The sequence below is a fragment of the Perognathus longimembris genome, chromosome 13, assembly GCF_023159225.1.
Source record: "Perognathus longimembris pacificus isolate PPM17 chromosome 13, ASM2315922v1, whole genome shotgun sequence".
Taxonomy (NCBI): domain Eukaryota; kingdom Metazoa; phylum Chordata; class Mammalia; order Rodentia; family Heteromyidae; genus Perognathus; species Perognathus longimembris.
This window is the reverse complement of record NC_063173.1, coordinates 19,199,346-19,217,478: the sequence shown is the minus strand read 5'-3', so window position 1 is coordinate 19,217,478 and position 18,133 is coordinate 19,199,346. Positions and strand designations below refer to the sequence as shown.

At 35.7% G+C, this 18,133-nt stretch overlaps 1 protein-coding gene across 2 annotated transcripts in view; it reads right to left on the bottom strand.

Annotated features, from left to right (window-relative positions):
- Window positions 1-18,133, bottom strand: part of Usp47 (ubiquitin specific peptidase 47) — an 88,170-nt gene that overhangs the window by 59,607 nt on the left and 10,430 nt on the right. Inside the window, exons 2-3 of one of the 2 annotated variants that reach the window (XM_048361188.1) lie at window positions 8,682-8,741; window positions 1,071-1,274 (exon numbers count right to left, since the gene is read on the bottom strand). In XM_048361188.1, the coding sequence (XP_048217145.1) occupies window positions 1,071-1,274; window positions 8,682-8,741 (264 nt within the window). The remainder of the gene's footprint in view (window positions 1-1,070; window positions 1,275-8,681; window positions 8,742-18,133) is intronic. The other variant, XM_048361189.1, reaches the window with a different exon arrangement.

Sequence of the window (18,133 nt, the reverse complement as noted above, 5' to 3'; positions counted from 1 at the left end):
CTGATGAACATGGGTGCGGATGGGATAAGGGATGGGTGGGATGGCAGGGGAATGATAAAAGGAGTGACTCTGATCAAGATACACTGCACACATAAATGGACATGTTAAACTGAAATCTCCTTGTACAAGTATTTGAATAAGAATGAATACTGTTGAAATTGATTCTTCTCAACTATGAAAATAAGGAAATTTGTTGAGGATGCTATTTTTAAGGGGGATTTACATAATAAAGTAGATTAAACTAATTGGAATACAATGCAAACATGTGGAGATATTACAATATAAGCAGATGAAAACATTTCCAAGGCAAAAAAAATCATCAGATCATAAAATACATGTTTTTAGTGTTTTGTGCCAGTTCTAGGGCTTGAACTCAAGACCCAGGCGCTGTCCTTGAGCTTTTTTTGTTCAAGGCCAGTGATCTACCACTTGGGCCATACCTCCACTTCTGGCTTTTTGGTGCTTAATCAGAGGTCAGTCTCACTTTCATGCCTGGGCTGGCTTAGAACATCTCAGCCTTCTGAGTAATTAGGATTACAGGTATGAGCCACCAATGTTCAGCAAAATTACATGGCTTTATATACTACTTTCATTGCAAAACATCAAATGATTATCATAAGTAACTGATATGACAAAGTGTAACCTTTAGGAAAACAAATGTTTGTTTCTGTATCAGTCCTGGGGTTTCAACTCAGGGCCTTGCACTTTCAGCTCAACTCTTTTGTCATAGCTAGCACTCTCTCCACTTCTAGCTGGTTAACTAGAGAAGAGAGTCTCACAGATTTTTCTCCCTGTGCTGTCTTTGAACTGAGATCCTCAGCTCCTGAGTAGCTAGGATTATAGGTGTAAGCCACTGGCACCTGGCTAGATCAAATGTTGAATGCAGAATAGAGGCAAAGGTGAAAAAAGGATCCAATTGTTGAGCTGCATGTGTGCTCTTACTGAAACAGCTACACTTCTGTTTATAAGATATATTATAATGTCTAAGATTTAACACATTGGTAGTAATAATAACACCTACAATAACTAATTAACAGCTTACATGAAGATGTATTAAGTCTTAGGTTTACCATATCAGCAGTGTTGATTCCATTTCCCCATGCCAAATCAAAGGTTCCATTTATGTAGCCTACTTTGTTGGCCACATCTTCAAAGAGTTTTCTGACTAGAGTAGATGCTGGTAAATTTAAAGTGATCCGTTCATTCACTGTTTTTGAGTTCGTAGTATCTTGTATTATACATAAGACTCTAGGTTCTTCGGCAGCATTTTCTATCTGAAAATTTAAAAACATATTATCTTTGATATTACCTAGCTTTAAAGGAAACTATAACTAGTGATAACATTTTATGATCAAATGTAAAATAATCTACAAAACATTATGTGCTCTGTGCTACTAGTAGTACTGTTTTATTATATCTGAAACACAATGCGATAAATGTGTGAAATATATAGGCACTGAATATGTTTGTTTTGGAAAACTGGGCCACAATGACTCAATAGTCACTCTTGTGGATATCTGATTTTGATATTTAAGGATGTTCAGCAACAGTCAACAAGCTCAGAATATTTTAAGTTAAACATCACAACATGTGTCCTTGAAAATATGTCATTATCATTCAAGCACAATCAAACAAAGCTTTTCTGGGTTTCATAAAGATACAAATAGAGAACTACGCAGAATTCAGTGAAGAGTATCTAAAATTACAAAACGTATAACTAAGGGACACAGGCAACGAAGTTTCCTAACCTTTATTCTGTTGCAACAGTAAGATATCAAAAAAATACAAATAAAAACCACTTCATTTATTAATGTTGTTGGGAGCTGTCAAGCATATCCAAACAGATCAGCCACAAGAGAAAACAAAGAAAAACAGCTTTTCAACTACCATTCTGGAAACTGATCACAAATTTTCTTTTTTATCAGCAATTATCAAGATAATTCATTGTTGTTGTTGTTTTGAAAAAGGAAATGTCCAAAGATACTATGCCTTTTCTTAAGCTCTTGGGAAAACAACTTCTCTCCAACTTTCACAGGGGGTAGAGGTCACGAACAGACTCATCAGATACCTGAAGGCAAAGAATTTCTCTCCCTCCTTTTTTTCCAGTAATGGCAACATCAATGGAGAGCACCATCATCTACCTAGAGACTAAAACCAAACAGCTAAGCTCAGCATCTCCCAGTTTCTTCCTTCTCAAGTGATACTACCACCAAATCCTGTCAATTCTACCTACTACATTTCTCTTGAACCAATTTTTAGATGATCAGAATAACTTAGATAAAATTACAGCAACAAACTCCTGATAACTGTTCTTTAAATCTTATATTCCATTATAGAACTGTCTTCCTGGGGTTGGAGGCATGGCTCACATTGGCAGAGCACCTGCCAATGAGCCAAAGTGTCAGATACCCAGTCCCTGTTCTTGTCTCTTTGGATAAAACAACAACAATTTAAAAAACAACAACTGTCTTTCTAATACACAATTCTAGCAATGTCAATCTCTTGCTTTCCCTAAAAATTGGGTGCATCAACCATTTAACTGAAGGATGACTGACCATACCCAGAATAAGCTATTCATGATCTACACACACCAATGCTATATATGAAAATGTATTCCTTTTCTCTTCCCTCTCTTTTTTTCCTTCTTCCTTGGTGCTGAGAATTGAACCCAGGGCTTTATGCATGCTAGCCAGCCACTACATAACTGAGTATAACCCAACTTCAAGAATTTAGTTCCTTCTTTTTATAAGAAAATAATCTGTAATCTTTGGTTGAGTTTATAGTATCCATTCTTAAGTAAGAATTATTAACTAGTACTGAAAACAGGACAAACACAAAGGGTTTTTGGCTTACTTGATGAAGTAATAGAATTAGTTAGTTATATACAGTTATAGGTTTGTGAGATCTTGCAAATAAGATTGATTCAATTAATTCAGAACAGAAATAAGTTGGTATAAAAGTATGACATTTAGGCTGGGAATGTGGTCTAGCAGTAGTGTGCTTGCCTAGCACACATGAAGCCCTGGATTTGATTCCTCAGGACCACATATACAGAAAAGGCCAGAAGTGGTGTTGTGGCTCAATAGGTAGAGTGCTAGCCTTGAGTAAAAGAAGCCAGGGACAGTGCTCAGGCCCTGAGTTGAAGCCCCAGGACTGGGAAAAAAAAAAAAAAGTATGATATTTAAAACAAACTGACTACCACTGCATATCAGATAAATTAAAATATTTAATTTCAGAAACAACCCACTTACAGGAGAAATATATTTCTGCAAAATAAAAAAGATAACAAAAGAACAGGGTTAAGATATTTGGGGAGTGGTATTAAACCTTGAACTCAGGGCCTCATATTTACTATATAGTCTTCTACCACTTGAGCCCCAGCCTTTTTTGCTTTCTTTTATTTTTCAGAGTTTCTCTCTCTCTCTCTCTCTCTTTTTTTGCTTGGGTCAAGCCTTGGAGAGCAATCCTACTACCCTTGCCTTCCACATAGATAGGATTACAGGCTTGTGCCACCATGCCTAGATCCAATATACTTTTGAAGAAGGGGGAAAAATTTTTTGACCTATATATGTATGGTGCACATGAACACATATAATGGATCATATTACATACATCTGAATTCTTAACAAAGAAATACATATGGACCTGTTTTGAAAGCTAGTCTACAACAACAATGTTTTTAGACACTAATGCATTACTAAAATAATGGGTTTGTGTCTTTCAGCTGAAAATGAGGAGGGGTATTTATGATGATTCCTCATATCTGAACTATAATTATGAAGTACTTATAGGCGTATGCAAAGTATACTAAATCCAGAGCTAATTTATTACTGACCGTTATAATACATATACTGATTATAATATATATACTGGTTATAATATATATATACTGATAGTTATATATATTATAATATATACCATATTGCTTCTCGACCTTTTGGCTAAGATCAAGTGTAAAATATATCATGCCTTTTAATATTAAAAAAATAGTGAACAACTCAAAATAGTTTCAACCACCAAAGATCCACTTTCATAGTTCCAATGTATACTTCAGAAGCAGTTACATCTGAATGACTCAAGTGTTCTTGGTATAAAATACTGTAGTAGTCACATTTTTAAATCTTAAAGTAGGCTGGGGTTGGGTGGTTCATGGAGGAAAACCTTTCTAAGAACTGGAAATCAAAATGTTATATTTTAATATAGCTAATAGTGGTGATGTGGCAACGTCACATGGCTAGATATCATCGAGCTCTGGTTCTTTCCCTAAATATGTGAGGGTACAATATAAACACTTCTGATCCCTCTCCTTCAATCTAAGTATACTGAGAAATTTCTCCCTAGTAGTATGTCACATGAAGCACAAATGTGCTATAGTAAACACTAAAGGTAATTTCAGGTGCTCCTTTTACTCTCTGTATTGCCAACAGTGTTCTTTTCTATAAACATAATTAGGCTCAGTTTTACAACAAACACACAAAAAGCAGTAAAGTATAAAAACATGGAAAGCTCTGTAATCCCATGAAATATATGATAACCATTAGCCTGGTGGAACAGTGCATGCCTATGATCTTAGCTACTTGGGAGGAAAAGGCAGGAACTCGAGTGGTAGAGTTCTTACCTAGCATGTACATGACCTTGTGTTCAATAAAAGAGAAAAAGAAGGATACAAGGAGGGAGAAGGCAAAGCAAGGAGAAGAGGAAGCGGGTGAGAAGAGGACAAGAGAAAAAAGAAGGCATCCAGACAGGCACAAGCAGACATATATTAAATATTTTGTTGTATATCTCTTCAAACATTTTTCCTAGAGAAAGAACACACAGACATACATGCAAATTTCTCAGACACAAACATTGGATTAGAAATAGACATGCTGTTTTGTAACTTCTTTCTTTGCTTAAATATGTCATGTAATTTTTTCTGGTACTTCACCATTTTACAACTGTACACCATTGTACAGTATCATTTAATACAGGATTAATAATTAACTTTACTACTTTAGTTTGGGCTAGACTTCACTATACTTTTGAAAATAATTCTGTAGTAAAAGAATTTTCAAGACTTAAAAAAAATAGTAACTCTGCAATGAATAAAATTTCGTACCTAGCTAGGCATAGTAGTGAATGACTATAATCCCAACCACTAAGAAGGTGGAGGCAGGAGTATAAGGACAGCTTAGTCAAAGTCAGTGAGGCTTTACCTCAAAAATATAAACCAAAAGGCTAACAAGGAGAAGGGTATGTGGCTCAAATGGTAGAGTAGAGAAGAGAGCGCTTGCCTTGTAAGTATGGCAAATTGAAATCCAGGCTCAATCTCCTATACTATAAAGGAAAGAAAATATACAGGAAAAAATAACTTTGTACTCTATTTTCTAAAAATTTCTACATGTAAATTTGGAAAACAATCGTTCTACGCTAAAATTTCAAGATCACTTTTTACTTCTGAATTTAGTTATAGTGGTAATTTAAACATAAGATAAACAAAATATTTTTCTTTAAAGGTCCACATTAGCAAATTATAAACCATTATTTCTATTCAACATTCTGGTCCATTCTTTATTCCATCTACAATTTAATCTAATATGTGGCTACCAACTATAGATTTCATCAAACTATGAATCACTGTCAACACTAATCACAAGTGATTAGTGAAATTTTCTCCTTCCTCTCCTCCAATATAAGAACAGATAGAGAAAAACTTTTTTTTCTATTTTAAGATAAAATAAATAAGATATAACAATAATTTTATAACCACTTTTCTAGAGGGGATAACATTTTATAACATGAGTTAAATATGCAGTTTTCTGAAACACTTAAGTGTAAAAAGGCATTTTTTCGAATTTGGAAAAATAGGGAGGCTACCTAATTTCTTTTAGACTCTTACTTACCTACTCCACTCTGATTCTACTTATATGAAATAAAAACAAAAACAGTATCATCATGAATTACAATGAACTAAAAATTCTTTGCTTGTCCCCCCCACCTTTTCCCTTTTCCCAGTTCCCAGCTGGTATGATTGAGTACCAAGAGAATGTGAAAGAAGTGAAAGAATCTAACTTAAGGCTGGGCCTTAAGAAACAAGCAGCCTCAGGTTTATACCCCTTCCAATTTTCCCTCTTATAAACTAGCCATGATGTCAAAAATCTAACGATGCTGTGACCAACGTGCTATGAGGAACCTTAGCAATCTAGAGTGAAGGTAGACACCCTAGGGAAAACACGGAGGTGTCTGATATATGTGAACAGCCCTTCTGGACATTCCATCCAAAGCCGGCCCAGCCAGCTTATGCCACAAAGAGGCAACTATATATATGAGCCCATGCTCAAATATCTTCGAATAGAATTGTGAGAAAATAAACTGAGTAGGATATAAAGTTTTCTACAAAGAAAATCTTGCCAAATACAAGGGGAAGGTAAAAATCACACAAAACCAAAACTATTTTACAGCTACTTCATAGTTAAGTAATATTGAACTTGGGATAGTAATGAAAAATGCACATATATTTAATTTACATTTAATATTGTATATGTTAAGAATGTTGTTTTTACATTTGAGCTCACTGAAGAAACACACCTGATTTCTGGACATAGTCAGAAGAGAACCCATAAAAAGGTTATGAATCATACTCTCACCTACATGGTAAGTATAGGAAAAAATATGGTCATAGTCTGAGACCAACTGGGTAAAAAAATGCAAAACTTCATGTGCCTATCAGAAAAACAAAGTAAAAGAGGCCTGGGCTGGGAGTGTGGATCAAAAGGCAGAGTGTATGCCTGACCCTAGTACCACCCAAAAATAAAAGTAAACAAAGCCATAACCTTGTTGACAAGGTGATTTTATTGGGATAAAAATATAGAAAACAGTGTTTTCTTCCAAAAATAGCATTGCTGCTAGGAACATCTACAACTGGTTGACATAGATAGTAGTTTCGTATAAGAAGAGGTGTCTGATGACTTGCTTCTAAGAATCTTGTCTCTTTTTCTTGGCATTTCTAATAGTTGAAATTGAACTCTTGAGTTCTCTGATGTTTACATTGTATTTTCTATTAAAAACATTATGAAGTGATCTCTTTATTTCTACATTTTAAGTCAGTTTTATTTTTGTCTTCTTTCAAGAAAAACATGGGAAGTGGAAGTATGGCTCAAGTTGTAGAGCACCAGGCTTGAGCAAACTATAACCAAGTGAGAGCATAAAGCCCTGAGAAGGGCAAAGGTAAGAGGAAATGGGTGGGACAAGGGGCGGGGCAAGGAAGGAAGTTAAGAAAGGAAAGAAGGGAGGGGGGGAGGAAGGATGGGAAAAGAGAGAGAACTATAGTGGCCAAGATGACATATGCATTTTCTCTATTTCTTGGTATGGAAGCTGCTTTAAGCTAAGAAATTAAGCCTTAGATTATTATTCTTCTGGATAGCTACTCATTATTAATATAGTGCTATAGTTTTTTGAGACTTGATACTTGATTTTTGCTGACTGAAATTTAAAACATTACTAATCTCATCCAGATTGTGCCATTTTTATTTTATTAAGGGATAATTCCTTGACTATGAATGTAGGTCTTAATTAACATGAAGAAATGTTATTTTTTCATTTTTTTGTTGGTCATAGGACTTGAAGTCAGGGCCTGGGCGCTGTCCCTGAGCTTTTTCACTCAAGCCAAGTGCTCTACCACTCTGAGCCACAGCTCCACTTCTGGTTTTCTAGTGGTTAACTGGAGATAAAAATCTCATGGACTTTCCTGGTTAGGCTAGCCCTAAAATTCAATCCTCAGATCTCAGCCTCCTGAGCGGCTAAGATTACATGCCTGAGCCACCAGTGTCTGAAGTAAGATTATTTTTAAAAAGCTCCTACTACTCCATCCCCAACCCACAGACAACTCTGATATTCTTTATATGATTATTTTTAAGTGGTCCCTTGCCACATTCAGGAAGCATAAAAGACATTTATTGGAAGAACTTTGGGGGGAAAAATCTTATAAAGGGACCCAAGGAAAATGAAGTATGAAGTAAAGGTTAGGATGGAAAACTACATCTTAGGAAGTTTAGGTGTGTAATATACACAAGGCTGTCAGGAAGGTAATAGTTTACTAACTCTTCAAATAAGATTTCTGGGTTGTAATTTGGTTAATTATTCTATCATTTAATTCCTAGACTGTTACTATTTCAGAAAATAAATCTGCAAGAAGTAGTTAAATACCATATCTAAAAGCAAAGCAAAAGATTCTATAAGGATTTTGTTTTTGTACAAGTACTGGGGATTGAACTTAGAGCCTGGGTACTGTCCTTGGGCTTTTTTGCTCAAGGCTAGTGCTGTACCAAGATTTGAATCACAGTTCTACTTCCAGGTTTTTAGTGGTTAATTGGAAATAAGAGTCTCTTTCCTGGTCTGGCTCAAATGGCCATACTCAGATCTCAACCTCCTGAGTAGCTAAGATCACAGACATGAGCTCCAGCTGCCCAGCCAAATACTGTGGCTTTTATCACAATCCCCACCCCTAACATTTGCTTGTTAAAAACAAGGGACTATCAAGCATGAAACTTACTTATGGTGACTTTTGTATTATTAGAATTCATCGAAATAAAATACAAACAAGCAAAAAACTTAAGACATGCCTTGTTATTCAATAAAAATGCTAACATGCTGTTACTTGTTCTGCTGTCTATCACACTAAATCAGTTATATCAGCAGACTACCTGTAAAAATTTCTTCTTCATTTCATCAAAGATATTTTGTCTGCATCTCCAAAACACATCCTATGACATATAAGAACAAAATTACAAATTATTTCTATAAAATAAAGGGAACAACAGACAAACTGAGAACAACTTTCCTAAGGACATTAATATGATAAAATACATAATAAAATATTATATATGTCACCCAAGATAATTTTCCTAAATTATGCTTGTAATTTTTACCTTAGAGTTCACTTGTACTCTTTATGGGTACTAAAAAAAAATCTACAGTATAGTGATAATAATATTAATGTAGAAAATAGACACATTTAACTAAGAGAAGTAACTTTAATATAAACCCTTCATTATGAAATAAGATTTTTTAACAATTAAAATATAGAAACAGGTAAGAAAACAATAATAACCTATAATCAAGAGACAATCTTGAAAATTTTTGGTATTACTACGTTTGATACTTTAGTTAATAAAAAGAGAACTGAGTTAAAAGGTAATTTTGCTTTTACAACAGGAATAGGATTCTAATAGCAGTGCACGGTTTTTTAAAAGGAAACTCTAAAATAACTTCTAGAGCAATTACTAATAATTTGGTATACATCCTGACCAGAACCTTCTTCATTGTATACATACTTACGATGTTGCGAATGCATTATTTTGTTTCTTGTTCCTCAATACTCACCTTCCTGTGCCATAACAACTATTTTTTAAATGGAAGTTTTCCATCATATACAGATTGTAATTTACTTACTTAAATATGCTATTAATGGGCATTTAAGCTCCTTCAAATTTTTACTACAGCACTGCTTATGTATACAATACTTTCCTTAAGATAATTCCCCAAAGAAAGAATTACTACATCAAGGATTACATACTCATTTTTAAGATTTTTCATACAGATGTTGACTCTTTCAGAAAAGAGTACTGAACTGCAAAAGTTGTTCAAACTGCTCTCTCTAGATGCTTAGAATACAGAAGTGAACAAAGCCCATGTCTAAGCCATCATTATTAGGCACTCTTCATCCTTCAAGGCCTTTGCATTTGGTATTGCATAAGGCATGTCTGGATTGCTTTACCCCAGGCCTAACCTCATCTCCTTGGATCAAGTATCACTCTAGTGGCTCTAAAATATGTCACAAAAGTAGCAGCCTAATCCTAGTTCCTTTAAAAATGGGCCAGGCATAATAACTCCTTATGCTACACAACATGACTTCCAAGGTTCAGTTAAAAAGGTAATACATCTCCTGGCTGGCATTGTTTAGATGTTTGCCCTTACAGCGTAGGTACTATTCTGTGAGGAAGTTAAGCAGTCAAAAAGAAAGGTTATGTGAGCCTGGTACCAGAGGCAAACACCTAAAATTCTAGCTACACAGGAAGCTGAAATTTGAGGATCAGTTTAAAGTCTGGCAGTAAACTCTTGCTCAAGACTCTTACCTCTAATTAACCAGAAAAAGAAAAGAAAAATAGAGCCAGAGTGCAAATGTAGTCAAGTAGAGTACTAGCATGGGCAGAAAAAGCTGTGTCTGAAGCCTGGGTGAGTTCAAGCCCCAGTATCAGATAGAAAGAAAAAAAAAAAGAAAAAGAAAGAAAGAAAAAGAAAAGAGCGATGTGTGGATATGCTCGCCACAGCCAACTGATAAAATCAACACCAACTATCATGCACCTGAGTAAGGTAGTCTTACGATCATTCAAGTTCCCTGACTTCCAGTTGCCTGCCCCCACCCTCCACCCCCAAGCTGATGCCAGACCAAAAAATAAGCTGCCACAACCCATCTTGCATTAACGGTATCTGTGAAGAAGTCATGGGATTTGGGAACAGATTGTTACACAGCTAAAGATAATTAGAATAGCCCATTTCTCAGTCAGGCCCCTTTCTCACTCTCATATAATTGGAAGCCACTTACAACTCTTTATTTCCCTTTTTCTTATGTTTCTTCATAGTTCTTAACAACCAGTTGATATGTCTGCATATATTTACCATCTACTTTTCCCAAAAAAAGTTATTTTATGAAACAAGATGAAATAGCCTCCATATATCCTGACCACTTAACTAAAAATTATTAATATATGGAACAAGGTTTTCAAAATATTAAACATATATTGAACAACAGGCAATACATGACAATGATTCCTATGAAGCAAAAATAAACATGAGCCACCTTCTAAGCTGCAATGCAGAAAGGGAGAACCAAGGTAGAATACAACATTCTCCCTGAGTTCAAAAGGGAGGTAGAGGCAGTTCAGCTACAATTCACAGTTCAGACTATGAGAGAAGATAGCTAGCTACCCAAACAGCAAACTTTGGAAATCTATGAAGTGTCCTCTGGATATTAAGGGTTTAGGTAAAATTCACCATGTCTAGGAATGTGGCTTAGTGGTAGAGTGCTTGCCTAGCATGAATGAAGTCCTAGGTCCAATTCCTCAGTACTACGTAAACAGAAAAAGGAGGAAGTGGTGCTGTGGCTCAAGTGGTAGAGTGCTAGCACTGAGCAAAAGAAGTTAAGGAACAGTGCCCAAGCCCTGAGTTCAAGCCCCCAGGACTGGCAAAAAACAAACAAACAGATTTCAAGTATTCTCAGGCATTTTATGATTGTAAACTGATATATAGCCATTCAGGAAAACAGTTTGGCATCACCAACAAAGAGAACATAGGTTTATCCTAGTCTACCAATATTACCACTAAAAATGTCTACCCAGCCATCTACCCAATTTTGGATTCATTTATTCATCCATCCTTCTACTGAAACTAGAGAAACTCTAGTCCTACATAAGAGGAAGCATGTACATAAATTTTCAGAACTCATTTCTTAAAATAGCACAAAACTGTAAGCACTCCAAATGTGCTTCAATGGACATACTAATTCATAGAATGAAGATTAGATAACAATACAATATAAACTACTATTATGCACAACAATATAGATGAATCTCAGAAAAATATAAAATGAAAGGGCAAGTCACAGGAGACTATAAATACACACACTGTAGACAAAGGCCCACAAAGTTAATCTCACACAAATCACCAAAACACTTGTAAACATTTTAGTATTGTCACACATATAGCCAAAATAAAAAGTTTACTCAAGTTTTCAATAATGGTAGACATAGAGACACAACTGGGAAGGAATTCATGAAGAACTATGGTACTGCTAATGTTTTATATTCTGGCTAAGATATACATATGTTTACTATTTTCAGCTGCACTTAAATATACTTAAGTGAATATGATATATATTCACTCTTATACATATTCTATAATTTTATACATATTCACAATAAAATGAAGTCAAAACAAGGAGTAAAGACAACTATTAATCAACATAAACTCTAATCAACATAAACATCTAATAAGCAAAAAATGACAATGTGCCTAGAGAACTCTCAGCTTAAATCATAACTGAAATATTATATACTAAGATTTATCTTATCCTGGGCTTTATTTTATTCAGTAATTTAAGTACTTGTTTAGATATAGTCATGAAAAGGAACTTTAAAGAACAATCTAAGGAACAGTTAATAGAACGGAGAACTCAAAGCTTTAATAAAAGAAAGCCAAGTAAACCCAATTAAAATATGCATTAGGGGGTGGGGAGGGGGAATTTAGAATGACATAAAGAGGGACTATGATCAAGATGCACTATGTATATAAACTGATAAGTTAAATTGAAGTCCCTTTGTATAACTATTTGAAGAAATATTGTGCTTAAAAAAATAGGGGGGGGGAGTCTACAAGTATTTTCAAAAAGCAGCTCTACATTCATACATATGAACCAACCAATTCTACCTTTAAAATTTTATCTAATGAGTCAAAGTCAATATAGTATGCAGATGTGAATAAAATGTGATGGTTAATCTTGACTGGGTCTGAGAGGTGCCTAAGAGATTAGTAAAGCATACTTTTGAGTATATAAGGGTATTCCCATAAAGGATTAGCTGGAAACTGGGCACCTGGTGGCTCATGCCTGTAATCCTAGCTACTCAGAAGGCTGAGATCTGAAAACTGCAATTCGAAGACAGCCCAGGCAGGAAAGTCTGTGAAACTCATCTCCAATAAACCACTCAGATAAAGCCAGAAGTGGTGCTGTGGCTCAAATGGTAAAGCACTAGCCTTAAGCAAAAGCTCATGGAAAGACTCCAGGCCCTAAGTTGAAGCCCCAGGACCAGCTCCTCCCCATGACAGACTAAAACCTCTGAAACTGTGAGCCAAAATGTTTCCTTTCAGTGGAACTTACAGTAACAAGAACCAGTCTCATAATGTAAGACCTAAACTGCCCAGGTTATAATAATAATAATAAAAACACATACCAAGAACCTAATTAAAAATAATCCACAGATGCTCACAAGATGACAAAGATGATAGAATTTTGTAATAAGGAATTTAAAGCATCCATTACTTAAAAAATCTTTCCTCACAAGCAATTATTAACACACAAAGCAAATAAAAAAAGTTTCAGCAAATAGTAGGTTAAAAAAATGAAATTAAAACTCATTAGCTGAGAACATTGGAATGAAGATGACATTCTGAAGAAATTAGTTCCCCAAAAGATAAAACAACAGAAATTACTCAAAGTGAGCAATAAAATAAACGAATGAATAGCTAATATGAATCATCAGAATACTAACCTAATTAACACTGCAGAACTATGTATTATAAAATAATTTATCATAAGATGATTTAATAACTGTAAATTATTCAGTGTAAGTAGGTGGTTTCTACAGAAAGGTAGACAAATCATGAGATCTCAGTCAAGTCTATAGGTACCTCCTGCTAGATCACTGGACACTGGGAAGTCAAGTTTAACTTAAATCATTTTTGGTTACAGTTAGGTTTTGCAAAAGAAATTTTGCTGTGAGTGCTAGGGTCACAAATCTAAAAATTCTATTTCTAGGTAGAACCAAAGAACTAAAAGATTTTTCTACACCATGTATAACAGCATTATTTACAAAAGTTAAAAAAAAAACAGAAGCAATCTAATAAAAGGATAAACAAAATAAATGGATACGCACTTATACACATACTACACAACGGAATTATTTTTCAGACTTCTAAGGAATAGGATTTTGGTCATACTACAACATAAATGAATCTTGTTATATGTTATACCTGAAAGACCCCAAGCTCCTAAAGCTGATCAACCACTTTAGCTAAATAAATTGCAGGATACAAAATTAACCCACAAAAATCAGTAGTCTTTCTGTATACTAACAATGTACAGTAGAAAGGGAATAAGGAAAGCAACTCCATTTACAATAGCCTTAAAAAATATATAAATATATATATACACACACACACAGACACAGACACACAGACACACAGACACACACACACACACACCTGGGTATAACTTTAACAAAAGAAGGAAAAGATCTTTATAGCAAAAACTATAAAAACTTGAAGAAATCAAAGATGACATCAAGAAATGGGAAGACTTTCCATGTTCATGGACAGGTAAAATTCATACTGTGAAAATGGCCGTACTGCCAAAAATGAGATACAAATCCAATGCAATCCCCTTCAAAATTCTAATGATGCTTCTTACTGAGAGAGAGAAAACAATCCAAAAGTTAATATAGAACAACAAAAGACCTCAAATAGCTAAAACAATTCCAGGCAAAAAAAGCAATGTAGGTGGTATCACAATATCAGACTTCAAGCTCTACTACAGAGCTATAGTAACAAAAACAGTCTGACATTGGCACAAAATAGAGCCAAAGATCAATAGAACAGAATGGAAGACCCAGAAATAAAACTATTTACTTGCAATTATCTGATATTTGCTAAGCGAACCAACAGTGGAAAAAGATAGCCTTGTCAATAATTGGTGTTGGAAAAACTGGGCATCCATATGCAGAAAACTAAAAGTGACTCTATAACAAAGCACTAATACCAAGTCAAAGTGGATCAAAGACCTCAACATCAGGCCTGAAACTTTGAAATTACTGCAAGAGAGAGTAGGAGAAACACTAGAAGTCATAGGTATAGGTAGAAATTTTTGAGTCCCAAGGGCACAGCAGGTAGACAGAGACTTGACAAGTGGAGCTATATCAAAATAAAAAGTTTCTGCACAGCTAAAGACATAGTTACTAACAGCTAACAGACTGAGATGACACTGTACAAAAAGTAATGCACTCATTACCTAACTCAAATACCTGTAATCCCTCTGTACATCACTTTAAAAATGACAATAATTTTAAAAGCTGGATATTTATGGTTTCTTGTTTTAAAAATGAAAAAGAAATTCAGAAACCTAAAGTAACTTGCCCAACGTCACATGTATATCAATCTCCTAAGTACCACAGGCCTTTAGATGACTTTGTAATGTTGACATATTTGGGGGGTTACAACTCTAATGGCATTACTTTTCTTCTCATTTCTTTGTAACTACTCTTACAACTTCTGATTTACTTCTCTCAATAAGTGTTCTAGTACTAGTCATGGGTAACCTACTAAAAATACACTGTAGAAATCTAAACTTAGAAACTAGAACTATTCTCAGGAGGCCTTTACAACTCCTGATATCCATATTTTTTTGTACAGCTAAAATTTCTACTGTGAGTAGTCTGTTGTTGAGAAGTAATTAATCTGCTTGTGATACAACTGATTTGTTTATAGGTTCTGAATGTTCATACTATTTCCCAATCAAAGTTTATTTATCTTGGCCAGTCATGGGGCTTGAACTCTGGGCCTGGGCACTGTCCCTGAGCTCTTCAGCTCAAGGCTAGCGCTCTACCACTTGAGCCATAGTGCCACATAACTTGAGCCACAGTGCCACTTTAGATTTTCTGGTGGTTAACTGCAGATAAGGGTCTCACTGGACTTTCCTGCCCAGGCTGGTTTTGAAACACAATCCTCAGATCTCAGCCACCTGAGTAGCTAGGATTATAGGAGTGAGCCACCAGTGCCTGGAACAGTTTATTTTGATACTATGCACTTTATTTAAAAGTAGAATAAAGAGTATTGTTCTTAAAATACTCTGAGCATGAAACGATACTATTTTTAAAATGCTAAGGTTGATTGCTATGGAATTGGTCTATGGCACAAAAACATTATACTAAAAAGTCAAAAGATCTATAGACTAAGCTAGGCATAGTGGTGCATGTCTATAAACCCTACACTATGAAAAGCTGCTCATGAGTCAAAACTAGACTGGATAGCGAGTTTCAGGTCAGCTTGGGCTATATACTAAGACCTCGTCTCAAGCAAAGTGGAAGGGATCAGATCAGAATAGCTCTCTTACATAATCCTATAGAAATCAGTATCTTTGTCTCCAACTCCACAACATGAATATACCCTTCACTCTGTTTTCCAAAAAAAAAAAAACAACAAAACTCCTTGAAAGTGTTTTAGAAATGTTACATTTTTATGATAACTATAAGTTAATATCCTTAAACTCTTAAGCAATAAATCTTGAATATAATACAATTTATGCTACAATTTACAATATTTAAAAATTTCAGAAGATTATCTTCAGGGGCAAGAATATTTTAATCAGATGACTGAAATCCACAAAGAAGTTTTATTTTCTGATTGTATAACCTTTTCACAAAGTTTAAAAGCCTACATGGCAAACAAAGCTTGTATAGATACATAACCTTTTAACTTAAGTAGTCATACACCTGGTTCACAGGGAGGGAAGGAAGGAGGGGAAGAGGGAAGGAGGAAGGCAGGGCGCTAAGAAGTGAAAGAAGAGCAACCCTGAAAAAAGAAGTAATTAAACCGAGGTGAAAACACTGAAAAATTTCTGATTCTCAAGCCACCTTTCCTTTCCACACTATGCAATCCTAAAATTAATCCATCAAGAGCTTGAACTAAGGGTCTAGGCACTGTCACTGTGCTTTATTTTTGCTCATAGGTAGTATACTACTTGAGTCCCAGCTCCATTTCCAGCTTTCTGATGGTTAATTGGAGATAAGTCTCATGGACTTTCCTGCCTGGGCTGCCTTCCAACTGTGTTCCACAGATCTCAGCCTACTGAGTAGGTAGGATTACATCTGTGAGCCACCAGTACTAAGCTGCAAATCCCACATTTTAATGCAACTGAAACTAGGGTTGTAATCAAGACTCTGCCTAAATATTAAAGTCTCGATTTAACTTAGAACATTGGAGGTATCCTTAAGAATATTTCATTTATTCCCTCACTGAAATAATTCCCTTCTGTTTTTCAATCACTGCCACTTTGCTGCTACTGCCACAGCAGGTCATTCTAGTCCAGGAAGAGGGAGAGCATGAAGTTCTCTATCCAAGGGCTCCTACTAAGCCAAATGCCCATAAACAGACCAATGTTAAAGCACTTAAGGAAGCAACAGCTACAAAACCACTCAAAGAATGTGTTCTATACTACAAAGGTTAAGAAACCACATCAGTATAAGCCTTTTTGCCATGGTTCTCAGTAAAAACTAGAAGTTATTCTAAGTAAAGGGAACTTCTCACCTGCAAACTCTCCTTACAGGAGCAGGTGTGAGAAACTGCTCAGGCCTTCAAAACAGATCTATGTTACCACAGAATAGCTACTGGCACTATGCTAGAGGTAGGAGAGACCTATTTACTTAGCCTACTTGAAGTCATCAACTGCACGTTATCTATATTAAACAAGTGACAGGGCTGGGAATATGGCCTAGTGGTAAAGTGCTCGCCTCGTATACATGAAGCCTTGGGCTCAATTCCCCAGCACCACATATACAGAAAAATGCTGGAAGTGGCTCTGTGGCTCAAGTGCTAGCCTTGAGCAAAAAGAAGCCAGGGACTGTGCTGAGGCCCTGAGTTCAAGCCCCAAGACTGGCAAAAAAAAACCCAAAACCAAACAAAAATTAAACAAGTGACAAATATGCCAAAGGATACCCTACAAAAATAGCTGACATGCAGACAATGTGCTAGGATGTATTGAATTCAAGGTCTCTCACTTGCTAGGCAGGCGTTCTATTATTAACTCCAGCCCTTCATTATTTTTGAGATAGGTTCTTAATTCCTGCCTGGGTACATGCCGGGACTGAGATCTGCCAAGGCTTCCTGTAGTACCTGGGATGACAAAAATGTGCTATCACACCCAGCTTCTTTCACTGAGAAGGGAGTCTTGCAGTTTTCTACCTAGGCTGTCCTAGAAACATCCTCCTGATCTCAGCTTCCCATGTAGCTAGAATGATAAGAGTATGTGCCACAATGCCCAGCTATCAGGTGAAAAGGGATCTAATTTTTCTGCCCAGGCTGGCCTTGGACCACAATCCTGACCCCAGACTTCTAAGTAGGCTTTATAGGTGTGAGCCACAAGTGCCTGGCAGAAACATTTCATTCTTTAAAAAATACCTAGTCACATTATTCCAATTTTTTTTAAGGTGAAAGAAAGTAACATTAGCAAGTACTTGATTCATCTTCATTTGTACGTGATTTTTTTTTTTTTTTGCCAGTCCTGGGCTTGGACTCAGGGCCTGAGCACTGTCCCTGGCTTCTTTTTGCTCAA